The sequence below is a fragment of the Falco biarmicus genome, chromosome 7, assembly GCF_023638135.1.
Source record: "Falco biarmicus isolate bFalBia1 chromosome 7, bFalBia1.pri, whole genome shotgun sequence".
In the NCBI taxonomy this organism is placed as follows: Eukaryota; Metazoa; Chordata; class Aves; order Falconiformes; family Falconidae; genus Falco; species Falco biarmicus.
Genome location: NC_079294.1, coordinates 51,590,503 through 51,605,846, shown reverse-complemented (window position 1 = coordinate 51,605,846; position 15,344 = coordinate 51,590,503). Strand labels below are relative to the sequence as shown.

At 35.6% G+C, this 15,344-nt stretch overlaps 1 protein-coding gene across 3 annotated transcripts in view; it reads right to left on the bottom strand.

Annotated features, from left to right (window-relative positions):
• Positions 1-1,617: 1,617 nt before the first annotated feature.
• VPS13C (vacuolar protein sorting 13 homolog C) overlaps positions 1,618-15,344 on the bottom strand; it is a 97,315-nt gene continuing 83,588 nt past the window's right edge. For 2 of the 3 annotated variants that reach the window (XM_056345882.1, XM_056345883.1), the window contains 5 exons: positions 14,870-14,984; positions 7,868-7,959; positions 6,438-6,561; positions 6,097-6,180; positions 1,618-3,329 (listed from right to left, as the gene is read on the bottom strand). In XM_056345882.1, coding sequence (XP_056201857.1) covers positions 3,228-3,329; positions 6,097-6,180; positions 6,438-6,561; positions 7,868-7,959; positions 14,870-14,984 — 517 coding nt within the window. In that variant the 3' untranslated portion in view covers positions 1,618-3,227. Of the gene's footprint in view, positions 3,330-6,096; positions 6,181-6,437; positions 6,562-7,867; positions 7,960-9,029; positions 14,027-14,869; positions 14,985-15,344 lie in introns of those variants that run through there. The other variant, XM_056345884.1, reaches the window with a different exon arrangement.

Below are 15,344 nucleotides of genomic sequence, written 5' to 3'. Positions count from 1 at the left end.
TTGATATAGATCTACATTAATCTACATACTGTTCTCTACCTAGGAAGCAGCGGAGCATGCTGGTGGAGAGAAGGCAGAGAGAACCTCAGAAAGGACTGAGCAGTTTCAGAAAGGAGGCCACAGCTCAAGCAAGAGACTGAGCAAACCGTTGCAAGGACGAAATAGCCATCCAAACCTTGTAAAAAAAGTGCTTTTGAAGAGCCAGAGAAACCTATAATGAGCTGGAAAGCAATGGAGTAACTGAAGGAAAGCAAGGATCCAGGCCTGACCTAAATGCTTGGAGTTCTAATTAACAAGTAGCATTCCATGTCTAATAATCAGGAAAACTTGGATTTTGAGACAGCAAAAACTTCTGGGACCTCATCGTAAGGAAAGGTCTATGAAGTTTTCAACAGTTTGGCCAACTTATGTGCTCAATAATACTGAAACTCTAGAGCTTCATAGAAACATTGTCTTAACAGTATAGGAAATCACTTTGTTGCCAGACACAGTCCAAAAAAAAAAAAAAAAAAACAAACCTCTGAAAAAGCTCTTTCACCTTACATTGCAGAACCTGGATGAAATTCATCACTAAAGACTGTCTGAAAAGGCAATCTACGCATCATTCCTACAGATGTCCTGAACAGGATTTAATTCTGCAGTTGTTCTTATGCTGGATATACAGATCTTCCCTCAGCTGGCACTTCAGGAAGATACACTAGATTAAGGAAAAGAACAGAAAGGAAACAGGAAAATAAAGTTGCCAAATTCAGACAGCAGAAAATAAAGTTGCCAAATTCAGACAGCAAAGCTTAGGTATAGCCAACAGCATCTGCAGCTGGAGAGAATGCAGCAATGCAAAAGGCTGGATAAAACACAAGAACAAAGACAGGACAGATAATAAAATGGAATGGAACACTTCAGGAGAGCACAGGACGAGTACTGGAAACCTACTGGTTGTGAATATCTATCTTTATTTAAGGAAGAAAGGGAATTCCTTAGCAAATGATGTCTCTCATCCCCTTGAGCACTTGACCCACACAGTAAAGAAGGTCATTCATTACTTCTTCAGCTGGAATTTTTAGTGCCATCTACCAGTTCAAATTCAGCTAGCAACCCAAACTGCAAAGACATGCATTTCAAAAATTAAAAAAAGTTCTATAGAACCCTATTTGCTTTTCCGGACTATTTCAAATAGGAAGCTACTTTACTGTACCTAATCACATATAAAGTAAGAAAATATCTACTGTTTATAATTCAAGTGAGAAAGCTTAAAAATGAAAATGAGGAAGTACAGAAGTGAATCAAGGACAAGACTCAAATCAGAAACGTTATCAGCTTAAAACGTTGTCTTAAGCTCCAATTTTCCACCTCAGAATAAGCACACAGTACCATCTAAACATGCACTGAGAGTAAAGAGGAATCTATTTTCAACTACAAATTAAGAGGCAGTACACATACAACTGTCCCTTACATGCCAGAAACCAAGCTGAAAGAAATGCTGAGCTGTAGAAAGTTCTTCTACAGTACACTAGTACTCCAGTAATTATTTTCATGATATGTCAATAACCTGTGGGAAACCAACAGCATGGAACGTATTTTAGAAGCAACAACATTTAAAAATCATAGCACAAATAATTGCATATAAAAATTTATTGTCTTTTTTTTAAAAAAACACAGGTTTGAAATACATACAACTGAGACAGCTAATTTAATGTGTGAGCAGAGGTTTTTAGAAAATAGGTGATACCACATAATTAAAGGTTGTACCACATTTTTCCCATTGAAGCTAAGTGGATTAATAGCCATGTGCATACAACAGCAATAAAATCATATCTGCAGATGCAAAAGTTCTGTTTGGCAGCTTACTTACAAATGTCTTAAGCTTTCTAGATTTGGTGAGATCATAGGTACAGATTAGGAGTACATTTATAGAATTCACCAGCCTTAACTTAAAAACCCAGACCTGGTTTTCATGATTGCTCCACCTACTGAATAGATCTATGCAAGAATATTGCCATTTTTCTTCATTGAATTTGTATCTATAGCTATTACCTAGTACCAAATTAATTAAAAAAACAGAAAATAATTCTTTCCAAGAATGATTTAAGTTGCAAAGATCAAATTTTCACAAGTAAATATTTGCAAGGATGACAAAGACTGACAGAAAGAACTCTTAGTTCACTGATCATGGAACACGAATCTGTTTGCTCATAGAGTCCTTGACCCAGACAGTTACTTATGGATGTGCCTAGTGTTAAGAACAGACCTTGTCTTAATGAAGTTCATGGGATTATTCATACCATTATGAACTAGGCATATACCTTAGATGTGCTTAAATATCTTGCTAAACTGAATGCTAACAGTCTTCAGGAAGAGAAACTGTAACAAAAATACTGTATCCGAAGCGATTATTCACTTAATGACATGGCAGTCTTCCAGTAGAGTAACTATACACTGAAATATGGAAAGCTAATTACTTTGATTTAAGCTTTTGACATACAATGCTGTCTAAAACCAGCATGCTGTTCCTCCCAAAGAAGTCTTTAAGCTACAGTGATACAACCAAAACCATATACGTGCACATGACAGGTAAATGATATTTTCCATTTTTAAAGTGCAGATTTTAATTTACAGTCTAAGTGACAACATTCTAAAATAAGCATTTCCAGACGACAATAGCCTATTTTTTTCATACATATTCATTTTTCTGTTGCTCCAGTGCAGTATTTTCTAATACTAAACAGACAGGGATGAAATTACAGCAGCTAAATTGTTTACACTTCTTTCTTAATTTACAGAGAATGCTGCCTAAAATAGAAGTTTTAATTAGCTTCAAATCAGTAACAGAAGTACTTTATTTTGCAAAATGCTGAAACCACAATTACTACAACCTGTCTGTAAACCATAAACTTAAAAGAGTGCAAATGAGATAACCACTTTATTTTAGAATCCATTTACAAGAACTCCTACACATGAAAAAGGGTAGAAAAGAAAATTCAAGAGTGGGAAAACATTTTAGCAGAAGTTGTGATTTTTTAAACTGAAATGCGTACTTTAGAATAATGAAATCCATAGTTTTACAAAGTGGCATAGGTTCTTAAAATAAAGTGTTTATGGCTGTTAAGTTTGAAGGAAGACCTCAGATATTTCATCTTTACTTTCTACACCATTTTCCATTTTGATTCTAATCAAGTTTAGGGATAAAACTGCATACCAAAGGTCAAACTTGACAAATCCTGTCATTATCAAGATAGTGTTTGTGGCTTCTTCAACTGCAATGATGCTTGCTTTACCAACTTGTGTTGTTTTCTTGTTGCCTGGGCTTCCTGAATGGCACAAAAAATCCTCTGTAAAGCAACATATTGAAAGAAAGAAAATTAAAACATGCAATCTGCAGTTTTCTTCTGTAAGATGCTACTAAGAATAGCTAATTCAACAAAGATTAAAACCTACATACGCACTGGTCAGTTCAAGTTAGATACATAGCTTCTGATTCACATGCATAATATTCCACTCAGAAAAAGCTTCAGTGATGCTGCCAGTCTACTCCAAATTTTTCAAGCAGTAACATTAATGATGTTCTTCACACTTAACTAGATAAACCTTCCTCAGGGATTACCCCGATACAAGTGATCCAATTCTAAACTGATAAGCAAATGACAGTTCCAATACTATATGCTCTGGAGGCTCTCACAGTCAGGCCACTTAAAGATCCAGCATTAAATTCATGTCCAGTCAGCCTAGTAAGGATGCATTCCTTCTGTCTTAGCTGATCTTCTAATATTATGGGATCAAAAGTCTCTTACATAAATATAATGATCAAGTACTGCAACATACTAGATCCATTAATCAGCATCTGTCAGCTTTTGACATCCTCTGTTCCTGTTGCTACACATTGTTTTTGGCCAAAGTCTAAATGCTGTAAGAATAAGGTCGTTTGAGGAAAATTTAGTATCAGAACAAATGATGCCATTTTTCCTCTTCTAAAATGGCTAGAGAAGTAATGAGAGCCTACAACTACTAGATTCAGATGTCAGCAGGCACTTTTGAAAATACTTACAATGAAAAGCACTCTCAAACTGGAGAGCCACAAAAGGCTACATCAAAATAGAACCCAACAATAATTCTACAACTAGAAACAACTTAACTGAACAAAGCAGTGCAACTGAACCAGTAATTTTTAATTCCTGAATATAAACAATCCAATAGTTAACACCCCCCCACATTTCTCAATTGGCTAACATGAAACATATTGCACATTATGCATATAATGTTTATACATAATATTAAGAAAGTGATATTATCTCATCTGAGAAAATTAATGTCAACATGATATGCATAAATGCCTAAGGAAAAAAGCAAAACCCAAAATGTACTGGAGTAGCTTGCATGGTCGCTCTGATTTCACCTGAGTAATTCTAGCATTTAGTGAAAGCTGACAGGTTTGAAACACTTGTGTGGGTTTTTTTATCCATTATGTCAGTAGAAGTAAAACTCATATATACAACAACAAATGTTAAAATAAAGAATAACTTTAGCTGAATGGACCAATAAGATGCATCAGGTCTATGTACTTCAAGTATTTCCAATATTTATGGATTTCTGACAACTCATGGAGGCTGGGGAAAGTTTCAGAGGACTAAAGAAGGACAAACCTAAAATGCTTGGGTTTTTTTTCAGAAGAGACAGAAAGAACACAGAAGCTACAGATAACTTTAATCTGATCTTAAAGTTTCATGCACGTCCAAAGGTCACCAACGCAGTTTTCACACAAGTGACAGTTATTTGTCAAGCATACTTTTTTTGTATCTTCCTATCAAACTGCTACAGTTTCACAACTGATATCTATGCCAAGAACAGAGATGCAAAGCAAAGAGTAATAGTGATAAGCTCAAGAAACAAATCCACAGAAGGTAAATGGGTAGTGCTGCACTTTAGGACAGAAAAAATTATTTTCAAAGTATAGATATCAGCATAAACACTAGTAAAGGAGCATGCAGCTAGGCAGTAACAGAAAAACAGAGAATTAAACATAAAGTATCCTTCTGCTGTGGCCTGTGTGCTGTGTACAACATTCCAGCTTCAGCCAAGGCACTAAACACAGACAAACTAAAAGAATTTAAATCAGTTAACCAAGTGTGATTCAGAAGACATGCTGTAAGAAAAAGTGGAAGGAACTTTGTAGACACGGGACAGTAAAGAAATAATATAGATAGATAAAAATATTACAGTAGATAAAAAAGTGCCTCAAAACGATAGCAATTTTTTTTCCTTCCCAGTCTAACCCATTTTTTTAGAAGGCTTAATCAATGTAATAGAAGCAATTTGGTCCCTATTCTGATTCTAGCTGCTGACTTGCCAGTTACTGGAGCTACAATTTCAAGTGTGCTTCCAAGATGTTGTGGATGTAATTGATTTCACTTTTGGTATCAGGAAGAACTCCTCCTCTCTCATCATCTGATACAAAACTGCACTAAGACACGTGGTTTCCTAGGTAAATTTTTCCATTGTCAAAGCACCTTGGAATTTATACAAATCGGTAGTTCAGCTTATGAGACCCAACCATCCACAGAAAAAAACCTCCCAAAATATATCCACCTCTGCAGCATCAACGTGAACAAACATTTAGAGATGAACAGTAGAAAACCCAGGTCCAGGAAGGGTGAAAGTGGGGAGAAATCCAAGTAAGGCTTTTTACACAAGGTACACTTATTGGGTTAGTCCAGTGACCTTGAAATAATGAGGGGGTAGCAGAATTCAGAGGTATGTTGAATCCTAGAGACTATAATGAACTTAACCTAGTACTTCAGATATTTTTGTTGTTTTCCTTTAATGAGTTTTAATATACAAAAGATAAGACTCTGCAACTTCAACCTTAAATTATTATTGCCTATGCTCTTGAAAAATTTAGACTATGTTGTCTCATTGTTCTCCTGGTTAAACTAATTTTTCAACATGAAAGCATGGTAAGCAGTCCTCAATCTTTTCCAACAGCAGCCTATTCCATAACGAATCTCTGAACATTACCATGTTTTATATGTGCTGAGTTTCAACAACTGTTAAAAATATCATAATGAAAGAAGAAAAAAAAAAATAAAAAAAAAATGAACATACCCTTGCTGTAGCTTCATCCTGAAGCTGAACTGTCTTTACACATTCACGACCTGTACCATCCTTCCTTTGGAACACCCTTTGATCCTGTGGTAGAGAAGAACAAAAATGTACTTCAGATGACTCAACACAAGAATACAGAATCTGATACTTAAACAGCTTGAATGTTAACTTCAGTTTAGATTTCAGTGTGGCCTCTGTTCAACCCAACTCAAACTTTCCAGAAATCTTCAGGAAATGCTGACTCACAGTCCCACAGCTAGCAGCTTGAACCATAAATAAGTTAAGACCATGTTTGGACTCTAAACAGTTAAATAAATAAATAAATTACAAGCTTTTCTTACCAAAACCGTTATTTTTAAAACATTTGCTTCATAGGAGGGACACTGTGTGAATTCTTCAAATAAGTAATACCACTCTGTCGTTAAATGGCCCAAGATTTCCACTTCTTTTACATATATCACTCTCCTGTTCAGAAGAAAAAACATTAATACTCAATTTCTCCCGGGAACTAGAACTTTCCTAGAAAAACAAAACAAAATTAAGGAAAGAAATTTGATTGAGAAGGTGTTTTCTATGTGGATTAACAGTATCCACTCAGTCACAGTGGAATCACATTTCCTTAATACATATTCTGAAATAATCACTTTATCCTTAAGACTCATAGATGATCTACGATACCTCATGGTATGCACAGGCCAACTTAATCAAAACCCACCCCGACCTCCAAGTTCAAACATTTTACTAGAATTGAATACTAGAGGGTCCTCAGTTAATTCAAACCAGTTCCTCAAAGCCAGTCTCCACCAGATGAAGGCAGCCAAACAGCAGCATACTACCTACACAGTGACACAGTAACTACTAGATGGACAGATGCCTCAGTTGCTACTGTTGAGAGTTGCTAGCTAGCTGACCCTTCCATTACTTCAAAGCTCCAGTGTCAGCTAGCACACCAAGACAAAAACAGCTGACAGTTTTGAATAGAGTTAAAATAGAACGTTTATGCAGATGGAGAAGAATTGGGATAGGGAGAGAACTAAGCATTTACTTGAAGCTGCAAACAACTAAGTCACCTAACTATCGCTGAAGAACCTTGTCAGTATCTTGAAAAAGCTTGTTCAGCTACAGCATGAATTTCAAGGTGTGCTAGTCGTTATTGAACAAACATGGTGGGTTGCGTCCCATTGCCTCGCTATGGATGAGCCTATCTCACACATGCAGGCACGGTGAAACTGGTGATATTTGGGAAGTAGATATCATAATTCATGGGTTCCTTTTCATTCTCTCAATGTATTTAGAAAGTTTTGAGTCCTCAAACTGTGTATCCACGACTAGTAACATCTTGAATTCCAGAAATGGTCCAATGAGTTTAATAATAATTTTCATACTTGCACAAAACCTTAAGACTCCATTTAGAGTATCCTTTAAGTAACAAGATGGTAAATGTGGATTATCAAAATGTTGGTTTGAATGCGAACACTTATGACAAGATAATTTGAAAAATTAGAAAGATAGATAAAAAAATATTTCCCTCCAATATGATGAAAGGATCACTGACCTCAACTGTCTTCCTAAATTAGTACCTAACATTGACACTACTATAATATTACATTTTTCATAATGGCAACAAAATAAACTGTAAAAAAAAAATCAAGAAAAAATGGGTAAGAAAAGTACATATGCAGAAAAGAGCAATTGCTTTAGACCTAGCCAGATGTCTAATCCTCAAGCTGAAATGAAGACAAGCTCTTAGTAAGCCTTCAAAACTCAATACCTATTTGTAATGATAAGGTTTGCTCTTCTGCCTCTTGGAAGCGCACAGTGGTATCGATAGCTCTCTTTTTCCAGCTTTCTGATGTGCAATTTCTGTAATAGAAACAGAAAATAATTTTTGGGCTGTAAAAGGAAACTCAAAGCAGTGTTTTCAATTCAAACGCCTTTTAAAAAGTTGCTTTGTTGAACAGGTGCTTTAAAGGCAGGCTCTCACCGTGTTCTCATTCATCAAGCTGAGTATTTCTACAGTTTTAATGTCCTTTCTGTGCTAGTAATTGTTTAGTAATTTTTTTTCTGTTACACCCCATGCTGCAGACTTGATTCAAGCATGAAAAACCTGCAACAGTACCTTTAAGAGGCAGCAGCACATGACCCAGACCCTTAGAAATAAACCGTCAAGTTACAAATACTCAATGCACCTCAAGATTAGGTTTCTGAAGCACTGAATGGACATGCCTATTCAACATCCCAAATAAGAAAGTATATGGAAGCGCAGATTAAATCACTCATCAAGTTTTTGTTGGACAGCTACAACTCAAGTGACAAACCATGAATACATAGGTTAAAGTTTTACAATTAAGTACTGAAGTGCTTCTGAGCTATTTTTTTCACTTCACTAATTTTTTGATTACATATTTTTCAGATTTCCCATTCTGCACATGCTGCTTAACTGAAGTATATTTTGTAAAGCATGCCACCATGTTTACAATATTCCACCAACAATGAAAAGCAGCACAAAAGACAGTCACAGTCATCCCTAAATCAAGCTCACAATAACACTGGCTTAAAGGCAACAAGGTTCACAGAGTGACACATCAATGTTTTTGTGGGAAATGGATACACGTCAAAGCATCACATCGAAAAAGATAAAATTGTGAACTGAATAATGTACTACCAATGGGAGCCCAACCTCCAACTGGGCATGATAATACATCTGTGCCAACTACTGATGCTCCTGATACAAATTTGTCAGAGAGCAGGCAATCTCCTTCTATCCACTCTGCTTTGCTACCAGCTTGATTAACTAACACAGCACTGTGTTACAGGCAAACATACTTGGGTTACTAGTTTGAATGAATGTTAGTTTTCAAGACAGAAGTGGTCTACTGCAATTAAATACATGTTTTCTGTTATAATTCTGTATATAATTCTGTATATATATATTTAGTAGCTGTAAGGTGGCTAGAATTCACATTCAGACTGTAATTGTCATTGTACACAAGAAATACGTAATTGCTACTGAAGAACCTTACCTGTACACAGGTTGCATTAAATGCAGAGATCATGAATTCTCTCCATAGCAAGCCTACCACAGTAACAGTGTTGTATGACATACATCTTATCTAAAACCAGCTACCAGCAGAACACTCCAAAGGGAAGCCCTTAAAATACCCAGGCAGACCCTTCTCTTTGGGGAAGCCATACACTGTTACATTTTAAGGTGAAAACTCCTAGCATGAAAAAAAAAATAATAATGAAACAAGCAATATAAACATCTAGTTTAAAATTAGTTCAGCATTTATTTTGGACTGCAAAGCTAAGTATAGTTGAAATATGCGATATATACTTCCCTATACTTCAGTCATCTCATGTCTGAACCTGCAAATCAAAGAGCCACTGAAGTTGAAATTCTGTGAAGTTATTTGTAAGAAACTAGAAAATCTTTAGAAGCCAACAGTTGGATTACATAGTCTCAACCCTGGAAACAATTGTTGGAAAGAAGGTGTGCATACCCTGGACTTTGCCCCAGGACACTAACCAGAAAAAGCATCTGGATTCTGTGTACACTCAAGAGGCTTCTAACAAAGACAGGGCTCTAGCATACTAGTCACAAAAGCCTGGTCAGGGACACTAACCTAGTTATGTTCTCTGACAACCGCGAGCTTTTTATATTTAAAAATTACGACGGTGATCAACAGAGGGTTTTACAGAAGCTCCAACTACTACAGTCTTCCTAGGTCACACCATAAAACTTACCATTTATTGCTAAGATAAAGAGCTTTCAACTATCACCACAGTGAAATCAACAGAGATGCTGAAATTTCACCTATGGTACATGCATCTCAAACACCTACTAAGAATGTTAGATCAGTGCAAAAAAAAACTTTACAAAATACACTTTCCACTTGTAAATAATGTTTACACAGCAAAAATTAGCAAAGACAGTTACATAGGTACACTGTCAATGCATGTTAGCTTTGCAATCTCTAAGACAACACAACTCCCTTTTTATCATTTAATCTGTTTTATTGGAAAATGTACAGTTCCTGTGTAGGAATGTGAGGAAACATCATGAAGACTGAAGGCCATACATGCTTTGCCTGGATGCAGGATGCATGCACCTCAGAGCAAGTTTTAGCAAGGGCACGGATGCCCCAAAATTGGTTTGATGTTCTTCATAGCAAAATAAGATGACCTTAAGTTAATTTTACAGATGTTACTGTGGAATCTAGCCTCTGTATAATGGTAAATTTCTCAAGCTGTTTCTGACAAACTAGCGTGAATAATTTAAAGAGGAAGGACTAAAAATTCAGTGTGTTTTTAGTTAGTCCTTGTCAAGATATATTCCATTCTGTATTTCCGTAGCTGTATCTATAAAAACGGTAAGATGACAACAGAAGCTAAACCTGACTCCACATTTATCAGTCTATGATCAACCATGCAGGCCTAGAACTCCCTATAGTTTAAGTCACCCAAATGGAAAGATCTTTTGTCAACTCAGCTTATATCAGAATCAATTAAAAGAGGCGTCAACATTTACTTATATTTGCATATATTTAAAAGTTCAACAAAAGTCTTCAAGCATCATCATACATCATAACCAACCCCCAAAAATCCTTTAAGATCAAAAGTACATTAATATTCACAAGTTTAAATCAACAACATTTTTTTTTCTGGATTTGCTCCCTAGTGACATGACATTTTGAAAAACATTAATTCAGCATTTCCAGCAACCAAAAATATAGAGTCCACATCTTCTATAAAAAAAATAGTACTTTCTGACCATCTTAGAAATTTCTGAAACCCTAAAACATACGTGGAAAGAGAAAAAAATGCCAGAAAGACTGCTTATCTCAAAGTCCCTTCAAAACATCAGAAGAAAGATGGCAGCATGTCTAAAATTGAAATATGAATTCACATTTTATACCTGAACCATAACTATTTGAAAAACAAGTAAAAAATTAAGAAATACAAAACCCATCGCCATGTAAGAGTGCAGTTCAAAGGCTGCAATCCATGTTCTGAATCCCTTTGCTGGATATGCAGAAATGAGATGTGCCACATATTTGAACAGATTTATTCATAAGCATGTTTCTTCTATTTAAACTCAAAGCTTTGGAGAGAAAGCCTGTTTCTCGTAACTTCAGAAACAATCCCGATAGTATTTTTTGTATTTTACATGCAGTGTTACTAAAGTAAGAGTTCCCACTGAGCTCTGTGCTTAAGAGATGCAATATCACTCAGAGCTATTCTCAGTACACCTGGTAGACACCAGCACAATGGTGGTGGCATTATGTAAAAAGGAGGTTGCACTTGCTGCAAATTACTCCATGATTTACACACTCTTAAAATTCAGGCATCTTTACCAAATGCTTTTATTTTTACAAGAATACTAGAACACTTAAAAGCTCAACGCATTCTTGTTTTATGTGGAAATGAAAGAACCAGTGCAAATTTACACAGCAGAAGTGTGACTCAAATAGAATCTGCAGTTTCTAGCACAGTATTCTCTTTGCCACAGCACTGTCTTACCACGATGTCTCAATTATTCATGAAACATTCTGCATTCTTTATAATGCTCTATGCTATGCTCTATGCTTTAACTGGGAAATGAAACAAAGTAAGGCCATAGGCATTGAATAATGTATGAATTGCATCATGTCAGACCCTAAGTGCTGGGGTTAGAAGACAGCCTCCTCAACCAGAGCAGGCAGCAATACCTGCATATTAAAATGCAAAGACTAACAAAGCCAAAGGCATTCATTACCTGCTCTAGCACATCTCATCGACTGCAAACACTCATCATGCAAAGATTAGCACTCGTGAGAACTTATTCCTTGGAGTTGTCCTATTTGTTCTTTGTTCTCTCCAGCTACACATACTGTGCATTTATGCTTAAGAAAATGCATTCTATAATACTGAGCTTCACTGCATGAGCTAGAGACTTGGTCTGCAAGATGTTAAATCTAACTTTCCAGGTTTTGAATTGACTGAGCAGATCCCTATATAGCCCATATACATTAGATCCAGCACTTCTGGGAAAACACACTGCATGAACAAGTTTATACAACTGATCTACTCCATCTGGCGACTGTCCTTATTCTGTACAAAAATGCCCCACAACTTCAAGTGGAAAAAAGTAACTTGTCTTTTAAGACCTACATATATGCCCCTCTTAAGCCAAGCTCTAATGTCTACCAATATCTACATTTCACATACAAATGAGTATTTAAGTGAAACATCTTTTTGTACAACCACTGGATAGTATTGAGGCACCTTAAGGTAACCTTACGAGGCTTCAACCTTGTAAGCATGTATTTATTTTCAAGGGATGTATGAATTAAAGTTAAGTTAAAATAGATGAGAGGGTAGGGATTCTGATTAAACTACTCATAACATTGGGTCAAAACTGGATTCAAATGCAAACAACACTAGTACCTATGAGTTATTTGCAATTAAATTTGTAAATGCATACAACTGATTTTGACTCATCTTCCTTGCTAAATATCTTATTTCCTGTGAAGACACTGTCCCCCTCTTGCTTGTAATTAACACTAGAAAATGAAGCCTCCCCAACACTAACCTCTAGCATAATAATCAAAACCAGTTAGTTAAAAAAGACCAAAACGACAAACCACCACCAACAAAACCCCCTGCATTCAATTAACTGACTTCCAAAAGGAAGAAACCGTATGTAGTGAACTAAATAGAGGATTCATTCTTGGTTAGTATACAATTCCAATCTACATCATTTAGATTTAAGAAAAATTCAAATATTAGATGTGCGGGAACTGCTAATATCCAGGTTTTGGTGTTAACTGTGCTATATTGTCCTTTTTGAAGAAAGAAAAAATAAAAATAAAAAAATCTCACTACATGAAAAAAATGGGTCTGTTTAGAGTATCACAACAACAAAATTCCATTCAATCAGCTAAACTAAAAATTCACTAAATGTTTTATTAAAAAAAAAATTAAATTCAGTAAGCTATTGACCACTACATTCTAAAAAGGCATTAGCAGCAGAGATGTCTCTATTCAGTTTTTTTCACGTACGACAGGTGAACAATTTGCTCTGAGAACAGTTTGTTAAGCTTAGCTTGTTAATTCATGAGAAGCTCTATTAGAAATTAAATTTATGGCATCACTTAATTTAGAAATATATATTTTTTTATTTATACATATATGTAAATTCACGTTAACAGCTGAAAGTTTACATTTTAGTATGCTGAACATCAAAGCCCCAGAAGATTCTGCAAATGAAACCAGAGGCAACTGAGCTGGCTATATTTTTTAATTGATAAAATTTCATAAAGAAGCAGTAGTAATAGCAACTTGAAGTGATAGTGGTTCACCAGATTTGTAAGTGACAGGCTTATGGCCTATTACAGAAACCACAAATGCAAGTTTTCTTCACATTTATATGGAAGCAGTATCTCTGCATCATGGTATTATAAGCATTTTCACTGGAAAAAATACCATTCAGTATCACTATTTTAAATTTTGCACAAGTATAAAAATATTGCTTTCTCCCTTCATTCACAGCCCTAGCTCTAAGAGAAAGCTAATAAATGGAGTCAATGTCTACCCTATCATGGTGTTTATTTTTCTTTCCAAGTGCCTTCTGTTGTTGCCATTTCTAAGGAGCTAAGCATCCTTAGAAAAACAAATATACAGAAAACAAAGGACCCTCCTTGTCTCTCTCCTCTTACTCACTCATCTAATCTTACTGAAGATGGTTATTCAAGTTTGTTTTCTTAGCCTGGACAACATGAAACACTGTTTTAATAGACTGCTACACAGAAAAGATAAGAATCAAGGGGAGAGGACAAGTTAAATCCGATCATGCCCTTTATATCTAAATACTTAAGGCAGATAAAAGACCATGATGGAAATACAGAAAGAAATATGGAAAATGTTTACTCCGTTATTCCAGTTCTTGCTGCGTAAGCCAGGAGAAAAAGAGAAAGAAGAGAAATATTAGAAATAGAATAGGAAATAAGAATTAAAAGAACATGTAGAAGAAAGAAGCAAATGTGCAAGTTTTGGTCTTAAAATGTTAATGTAGACAGTTACTTTACTCTTAACTTTTTAGCAACAAAATAAGCATTTTAGGGTAAGTTTTAGGAACATGAAGGCTGAAATACAAGGTAACCAGATTCCGATTATCTAGGACTTGAAAACACATGTTATTCATCCTCCTTATGTCAGCCACATCCAGATGTGGAAGCAGGCTAAATGTGCGTACAATGCCTGTAGCTATGACACATTGCTATTAAGAACAACACAAGGAAATACCAAAAGGTGGTATTCTGAGAAATCATGCAGACTTTTTTCAAATGCTGATACCACCAAACTGAAAAATTAAAATTTCAGTATTTGTACTATATGTCAAACAATTCAAGCCCTATTCATCCTATTTAAAATTTTTTTAGTTTGTAAATCAGCCTCAAATTTGTTATTAAGCAAAACATTAGAACTGAGTATCAAAATATTTGTTTCAACATACTCTAATCTTGATCCTACTACCTACTTCCAGGTAAGCGGTTACGGAACATAACACACAAAAGATCGTTTAACAGCAATGCTGCAGTTTTCTTGTTTCATTCAGCTTATGACCAGCATTAGGTCTTCCCTGCTATACAGGCTTGCCATGTGAAATTGGCCAGGGCAAATTTTTACTACGGGTAACAACTGTCACAGATACCTGGCAGCTTTTTTCTAATGTCATGTTTTATGGAACCCTGTAGGTTAGTTTTAACTATATTTACAATGTAAGTCATACCTCAAATAAATCATAACCCTCAGCTTCCACTCTATCATACGGCCGGATGATGCCATCTTCATGAATGAAACGTGGAGGACGGAGATTAGATACTTCTTCAGTTGATTCTGCTACCCTGCCATAGATAGTGGAACAGTATTCTGGTAAGCTTACTTAGTTTCACCAAGGTATCTTTAAAAAGTCACCCTTTCATTTGCCACATATCCCACGTACACTTCCTGGGTAGCCTACAGAATGTAAATAGTAAAGGCACACATTAGCCAATTAGACAGCTACACAATAACTTAGAAGTTTACTCCCAACTGTGGATAATTTACTAAGGGTTCTGATGTTTATTAACACAGTTTCCAAAGTTCCCCTTAAAAAACAAGAAGCCTCCAACTTGCACGCTAGCCAAATTTCAAACCGGCAAGTCTTTCTCCAAAAATTTCAAAGGTCTATTTTTTTTTTTTACAGTAAGTCTAAATGACATTTA